Source organism: Oryctolagus cuniculus, chromosome X (assembly GCF_051225735.1).
Source record: "Oryctolagus cuniculus isolate XC-2025 breed Fujian yellow rabbit chromosome X, ASM5122573v1, whole genome shotgun sequence".
NCBI lineage: Eukaryota > Metazoa > Chordata > Mammalia > Lagomorpha > Leporidae > Oryctolagus > Oryctolagus cuniculus.
In genome coordinates this window covers 34,159,182-34,166,953 of record NC_142888.1, presented here as the reverse complement: position 1 = coordinate 34,166,953, position 7,772 = coordinate 34,159,182, and the positions used below count along the sequence as shown (strand labels likewise).

General features: G+C 53.4%; 1 protein-coding gene across 1 annotated transcript; it reads right to left on the bottom strand.

Annotated features, from left to right (window-relative positions):
• Window positions 1–1,279: 1,279 nt before the first annotated feature.
• Window positions 1,280–6,662, bottom strand: USP27X (ubiquitin specific peptidase 27 X-linked). The gene is made up of 2 exons (XM_051826916.3): window positions 6,588–6,662; window positions 1,280–5,857 (listed from the first exon to the last, which is right to left on the bottom strand). The coding sequence occupies exons 1-2, from the start codon at window positions 6,660–6,662 to the stop codon at window positions 3,521–3,523; spliced, it is 2,412 nt and encodes an 803-aa protein (XP_051682876.1). The 3' UTR covers window positions 1,280–3,520.
• Window positions 6,663–7,772: the final 1,110 nt, after the last annotated feature.

Here is a 7,772-nt window from a genome sequence, read left to right as displayed (position 1 = left end):
TTTCCTTAATTATTCTGGGCTCTATTTTTCTGTAGCTACCCCTTCCCCCATACACATGGCTGCTGCTGCCATGTTCACCATGGGAATGTTGGTAAATGTGCCCCTAAAGGCCCCCAAAGATGGAAATGCCCAGTCGTAAGCCAGGCATGCTCAAACATACCTGAATCTCAGTTATGGGTTCAAGGCTAACACATACCTGCTAAATCCATGATGCCCTAGGTTCCATGATGGTGTAATCTGGAAAGAGCTCCCAACTGCGGTTATATTCCATGGCTCGATTTAGGGGTTGGTGACTGGGAGAGGCATAGTGCTAGGCCTGGATGGCCCCCCTGCTGCTGATACAGTGGTGTTCTCAGGATGCAGGAGGGGACAGGTTCAATCCAAAAGTGCCAGGCACAGGTCATCCCTCTGGGGGTGGCATGGAGGTCAGTTTCAGCAATCTTCTACCATTCCTACTTCAATGAACTCCTCTTAGAACTATTCCTGAGTGCAGGGTATTTAAAAGACAGCTTTTGCATCACAAAAATCTAAATGAGACTTTTACCAAAAATGTGAATGCTGGGGTGGGTGTTTGGCATAGTGGTTAAGTCTCTGCTTAAGTATGGGATACCTACATCCTGTATCAGAGTGGCAGGGTTCAAATCCCAGCTCCTCCACTTCTAATCCAGCCTCTTGCTAATGCCAGCCCTGGGAGGCAGCAGATGATGGCTCAGTTAGGTCCCTGCCATCCATGTGGGAGACCCAGGTGGAATTCCGAGCTCCTGGCTTCAGTCTGGCCCCAGCCTGGCTGTTGTGGGCACTAGGAAAGTAAAACGGTGGAGGAAGCTCTCTCTCTCTCTCTAAAAATGAAAATAAATATAAAAATTTGTAAACGTCAGTGCCCTACCAGATGAAGAAAAGTTGGGGGAACGTTGCAGATTACAGGAAGCTAAAGAGACATGACAACTAAGTGCAACACTTCACCCTAGAGCAGACCCTGTAATAGAAAGAGGAATGCAATAAAGGAGATTAGTGAGTGGGTCAACAGGAAAACTTGAGTATGAATGGTAAAGTATGTTTAAACAGTGTTACATCTTCTGAGGCTCTACTGGGGTGATTAAGGAAATATGCCTCTTCTTCAGGAACATACCCTGAAGTATTCAGGCCCATAGGGCCATGCTGTGTCAATTATCCTCGTATGGTTCAAACAACACATTTATGAAGGAGTGCTCACGTACACAAAGGAAAAAGTAAATGGAGTAACATGTTAACAGGTACACCTAGGTAACACACATATGGATGTTCTTTATACTGTTTTTATTTCTGTCACTTCTCTGAATGCTTGAAATTAGTCCCAAACAAAAAAAAATTTTTTTTTTTAATTTAAAGGACCATCTCTGCACAGTCAGAATCTATTGACACAGGGCTGCCTGAATTCTTCTCATGGCAAAGATGAGCAATGGGGACGTGGCTGCATCTTCCCAGACACATCCCCAAAGGCAGCCAGACACCCTGTATGAAGTTGCCAAGTGGTATCCGAAGTCACCCATATCTTGATCTCCCCCATCCTATAAGACACTGAAAATAACAACTTTTTACTCTTTGCTCCTGAGGATTACAGACCCTGGGTATCGATAAAATGTTGCTTATAAAAGGAAGGTGTATGAATTTATTCATATATTTATCCACTCTTTCATCCATCCATTCATCCACCCACCCATTCACCCATTAAATATTTTTGAAAGCCTACTTACCAGGTGCAAGGCTCTGTGCTAGCTAGCAGGAGACACAACCCCTGTCCTTAAAATCTATTTGGGGATGCACAAACAACCACATAAATTTCTATTTGCAAACGACTTGACCACAAAGTAGACTCGTGAAGCCATGGGGAACAAGGCTGTTACCAGAGGCAGTGGATGCAAGCCCCATGGATCTGGTAGATTGTTTTCCTCCAGGCAACAACTAAGTAACACTTACTCCTTGTGTACATGGTGTTCAGAAGAAAAGGACACAGCCCTTACTCCCCCACCCCTTCCCAGGCTCATCCCATCTGGTTTGGCTTAGTTCTCTGCAGGCTGTTCTGCCCTGTGAGGTCAGGAAAGGACCAGCAAACCTGTTTGTATATTTCTGGCCTGATGGACCAAGTGAGCTTGGGAACAATCTTTCTCCACTGATCCGTGCCTCTGGGTGAACACGGCAGCTAAACCCATAAAGCTTTTAGAAGACAAGAACCACCAAATGCCCTCAAGTACAAGCCCTGCAGCCTATGAGAATCACATCACTGGGCTGCTGAGTCATGAAAACAGTATGACTGTCTTCCACATGGATGGAATGATGACCTTCATGGACTCTTGTGGCTCTCCCCACCTCCAAGGCCAAGTGTAACACTAACCGTGATGCCCTGTATATAAGGGACAATGGTGGAGTCCATTGACTTGGGGCTCCAAGCACACAGTGTTGGGGGCGGGGTAAGGGGTTAAGAATGTGCACACACATGCATGCGTGTGACTACATGTGACACAACATGTTCTTTCTGTTGCCTGAGTCTCAGGCGGGACTGCCTCTCCCCTCTGACACATTCACCGCCTGGCCCAAAGAAGCTTCAGATTGGGGATCCAACAAACGTTTACTGAGTCCCTACAAAGTTCCAAGCCTTTTACTTTATACTTTGACACATTTATATCATTTAATCTTTAACAACAACCCATTAAGGTAGGAATTATCTGCATTTTACAGATGAGAAAACAATCGCAAAGAGGTTCATTGATTTGCTCAAGTATATCATACAGCTTTTTTTTGTTTTGTTTTTAAACACGCACACACTATACTGTCAGCTGAGGCCTGTCTGTGTTGATCACTTATCTTACAGCATTTCTTGTCTTCTCTACTTTGGGAGCACTCACCACCCCCCCTTACACAAGCCCCCTTATTCCATCTCCTTTCACTAGCCCATGTGGGCTTGTCTTTCTTTTTTTTTAAATACTGCATTTAATAGCACAAAAATCACTAATACAAAGAAACTGGCAAAGGTGTTTGTCAATGAAGTATCCCTGCCTCCTCCGCTTTTCTGCTTTCACACCCATGTATGTAATGGGCAACGTTTTTATAAGCTTTTCTTCCCCCCCCCTCCAAACGTATAACTGTTATGTGATTGGTCAATTGAAGCTGAAACACCCATGGAGAAAGATGTTTTACGGTTACAAGGGCACACCCCCCCCCACCTCCCCCCTCCCCCCCACCTTCCCACACAACCTTTTGGAGGAATATAGGATATGTACCAGTGTCAGATTTTCCTGCTCTTGCCTTCCCCACCCACAGCGTTCCTGCCATTTAGTTTTCCTCTCAGTGACTACTTAGACTAGAGCCTCATCTCCCTCCCCTTCTAATCCTCTTCCATTCAGGACCTTCGGGACACTGGGTACTGTTCAGTTCTTACTCTGTCAGGCCCCTAGGCCATGGTCAAGTAGGTCCTTCAAATCTTGATGCCAGTTGTACTATGGGTGTCGTCATCTTCCGTTCCAGGTAGATCTTGTGTGTCACTTCAGTAGGCTTGCGTATTCATTTCTTTCACTTTTTCTGACTCATGTTCCAGGACCTGTTTGTGATAGAATAGTAAATACCCTTCACTGTCCAATACGTCCTTAATACTGGCCTTGGTGATGACGGCATCATCACACTTGAACCACTGGTCCTTGTGGTGCCGGATGAAGCTGGTGTAGTGGCCACTCTCTAAGGTTCCCTGGTGATTAACCACAGCAAACAAGGAATACTTATTCTCGTTGCTTCCACTGTTGGTTGGCAGCTGCAATTGTCCATTTATTCTGCTCTCTTTACTCGAGGCCATAAATGGTGTCATATCCAGCTCCAGAGGAAAGGAAATGTATGTAGTGATCTTGCGCCTCTGTTTGGCTGAGTGTTCAAACCGTTTGAAATGAAAACAGGCAACAACTGGCAATTTATTCATGGTGAGCTGTTTGGTGGATTCTTGGTAGCTTTGGCACCCACCGCATTTGATTTTGGCACTGCTACCTAAGTGCTCTGGCCTCGTAAACCTTCGCAAGCAGTCCGTGAGGGTGCTGATACCTGGTAGGTGGCTTTCCCCATTCACGCTGCTCTCCCTCCCTGGGCTCATGGGCCAGAAAGATGTGCTGGAGCCAGGCAAGTCCAAACTGATGTCCCAGCACGGGTCTATGGTGGTGGAGACGCCATGGCAGGCCTGGCAGGTGACATCCGACTGCAGGCCCCCCGTGAAGATTTGGTCTATGATGCAGTTACAGTGGTTGGGATTGTTGGCCGCCTTGCCCACGTCATCACCCTTGCAGTGCCTGTGTAGGACATCCAAGGCCGCGATGAGGAACTCGTGGGCATCCTGCTGCCTGTACCCTGCTAAATGGCGAGCGTGGATCCACACCAGGTGCAGTAACTTGTAGGGAACATGAGGAGACGGGTTTCCGGAATAGAGCTCCCGAAAGAGCGAGGACATCTCACAGACCAGACACAACTCCGGGCTCGGCATCTCACAGCGGTGCCGGTCAGAGAGAAAGAAATCTCTCAGGATGGGAGTGTGCGTCAGGGCCTGGACGATGCAGTTCATAAAGCACGTGTTGCCGAGGTTGATGAGTCCCCTTAAGCCAATGGTGAAGCTGGAGGCAATTCTCCTTCTCCTGGGGTTGTGTCCTAGCAGTTCTAACTCGGGCTTGGTGGTTTCCCAGGTCGGGTATTTGTCACCAAGCCCAGGCCCTGAACACTGCTGGTGAGAAACCTCGCTTGAGGCGGAGGCTTGTAACTTCAGAGCTTCTCCTTGCTCTTCTTTGGCAATCTGCTCAATGTCTTTGTCATACACATAGTCCTTACACATGAAGCAGTAGATCCCCCCGTAATAGAGGTCCACGGCTAAGGTGTGTTGCTTCGCCTCGGCGTGCTCGTGAATGTGCTTCTCAGTGAAGCAGCCAAAGAAGACACAGGAAAGGCAAGAGTGGAGTCTGTTCAGATGGGCACCGCACACATGGCACACGCAAGACTTGGCCTTGCTTTTCCTGGTCTCGGGAGTTCCACACCACACGAAGCACTGGTAGATGACCCGCAGTTCCTGCCTCCAGTTCTCTCCCACCTTAAAACTGTTCACGTGGGAACAACCCGGGGGCCCCAAGGCAAAATCCACATCCAGGCATCCGCCCCCAGGGCCGCGTCGGGGTCGGGGCCGGGGCGGGGGCCGTGGCCTAGGCTGTGGAGGGGTCCGGAGCCGGGTCTGGGGCCGGGGCCGGGGTCGGCGGCGCGGGGCACGACTGCGACGCGGAGAGGGATCGGGGGGCCGCGGCGGGTCGGAGGGGAGGGTGGGGGGAGGAACCTCGTCGCCGCTGCAGCCACCGCCGCTCCGCGCTGGGTCCTCATCCTCCAGCTCCTGCTTCGGCTCCCCCTCCGGCTCCTGCTCCGCCTCCCGTACCGGCTCGGGTTCGGGCTCCAGCTTGAGCTCAGCCCGGCGGCCGGGACCCTCCGCCGTCTCTACCTTCCCGGCGGCGTCCACCTTCCCCGCCGTCTCCACCTTCCCGGCGGCGTCCACCTTCCCCGCCGCCTCCACCTTCCCCTCCACCTTCGCCTCCGCCTCCGCCTCCACCTTCCTCTCCGCCTTCTCCGCCGTCTCCGCCGTCTCCGCCTCCTCTACCTCCTCCGCCTCCACTGGCGGCGGCTCCTCCCCCTGCTCGCAGGGCTCAGGCGGCCACTGGGCGTGGCGGCGCGGGGGCCACGCAGACCTGGGGTGTCCCCCGCCCGGCCTGAGGGAGCGCGGCGGCCGTGGCAGCTGGACCCAAAAGGGACTTTCACTGAAGGAGGCGGCGGCGGAAGCAGGCGACGCCCCCGGGGATCCTCCCGCCGAAGCCCCCTAGCGGAGGCCGCTTCTGCAGCCAGGCCCCGTTTCCTTTAATTCAATATTTCCCAAACTTGCTTGTTCACGAGAATCACGTGGGGGAGCGTGTTCAAAAAAAAAAATCACAGAGTCCTCGGCCCCACCCGCAGGCCTACTGAATCAGTCTGGAAGGGAGGCACTCCGGAACCTGTATCTCTAACTGGGGCCCTAGAGGCTGCTTCTGATCAGGCAAGTTTGGGAAACACAGCTCTAATTCATTGAGGCTGGCGGGAAGGGGGGCGGGGACCGCGCAGTCTCTTTAAGGCGCTTCCAGTTCTCAGCTCCAATCGCTGCTCTGACCCCCTTCATCGTCTCCTCCCCTCTCCTCGTCCTTCCCTTCCCCTGTTCAGGCTTCCCCCAGCACTGCGGGGCGGGGGGCGCAGCGGTTGCCCAGTCCAGAAACGTGTCTCCCGCTAGGAAATGCCCCCGCAGAGGAGAGTCCGGAGGGCAGGCCATCCTATTCGGCGGCCGAGGCTGCCCTCAGCCCTGCCCCCAAGCTCCCCTCCCACCCCGGGACCTGCCCTTCCTGAAAAGGATGAAGCTCCTACTCCCTTCAGATCCGCAGGGGCAGTGCCCCCAAGGCCACTGGGCCTGGAGAGGCACATCCCCTGCCCATCTTATCAGCTCTCTGCTGAGTCTGGCTCTGCCCCTCGCCTCCTCCCTGGGCTCCCAAGGCCAGGAGTGGGATGCCAGCTAGCCTCCTGACCCGGCAGACGCTGAGCAGCCCGGAGACAAAATTCAAGGCCAGCGAGCGAGACCAGGCCAGCTCCACAGCCAGCATCTCCCCTACAGCTGGGAGAGGGGCGCAAGCTACAAGACACAGTCCCAAGACCCTTGCAACCTGCAGGGTCCCAGGCCGGGCAGCAGGTAGAAATGTGTGGAGCGGCCAGTGGGGAGAGGGGGCGGGCCTGAGTGTCAGGGGCCTCTGGGAACCCGTGTGTGGAGGGGCCTGCTGTAGCTACTGGTTCTGGGGAGTGCAGCCCAGGGCAGCGGGCGAGCCTGCTGCTCTCCGAGTCCTGATAGCTGCTGGCCATGGCCTAGTGCACACTGCCGGGCTCGGGCTTGGGCTTGGGCTCGGGCTCGGGCTTGGGCTCGGGCTCAGGCTCGGGGGCTGTGCTGCCTGATGATACCCAGCCAAGCTCTCCTTGGCCTGCACAGGCGGCCCGCACCCCCACACACACACCTGTCCCCTTCCTCCAGGGAGGGGGCGGGGTGGGGCAGGCCTCCTGGGTTAGCAGCAGGTGTTGGTCTTGAGGACTCGGGAGCCCTAGACTGCCTGGCTCCCACACAGCGGAGGGTGGCCTGCTGCCTGCCCTTAAGTCACCTGCTTAAGTCAGCTCTTCAGTTCCTTGAAGCACCCAGCATCTTCCAATGGATGCCTGCCCTGTGTGGCCTGCAACCAGAGGAACCCGACCTAGCACGTGAGCTAAAGGAATTTTCCTGCTGTTGCTGCTGCTGCTGCTAAAAGTGACTGATGTCATGGAGTGTGCCGAGAGGACCAGGGGTTACTCATCCCAACTATCGGACGAGAAGGAGAATTAACCATCTCTACCGTGCCTGGAACTCTCTGCCCTTAAAGACCACCCATGTTAAGCTGGTTGCCTTACTGATCAACTCCCTGCAGAAGCCCACAGGCCCACCCCGCCTCTGCTCAGGCCAGCATGTTCTGGCAGTGGAGAGTTTTGCCAACATTCACTCAACAGATGTATATTCGTCTTTGACCCACAGCCAGGTGTTGTATTAGGAACTGTGGGCACAGCACTGAACCAAACTTACCCCAGGGCCACAGTCGGGGCTAGCTTCTCCCAAAAGGCACATTAAGGAAGACTTAAATCACTAGCAGGGAAGAGATACTATAAAGCAAACAGTCAACGTATATATACCAGAAACA

Bases quoted from the DNA above. Each gene is read 5' to 3' on its own strand.
- USP27X (XM_051826916.3), bottom strand. From the start codon at position 6,662: ATGCTGGCTGTGGAGCTGGCCTGGTCTCGCTCGCTGGCCTTGAATTTT. The intron at 5,858-6,587 runs GTCAGGAGGCTA...GGCCTCCGCTAG, and splicing joins GGCTGCTCAGCGTCTGCCGG to GGGGCTTCGGCGGGAGGATC.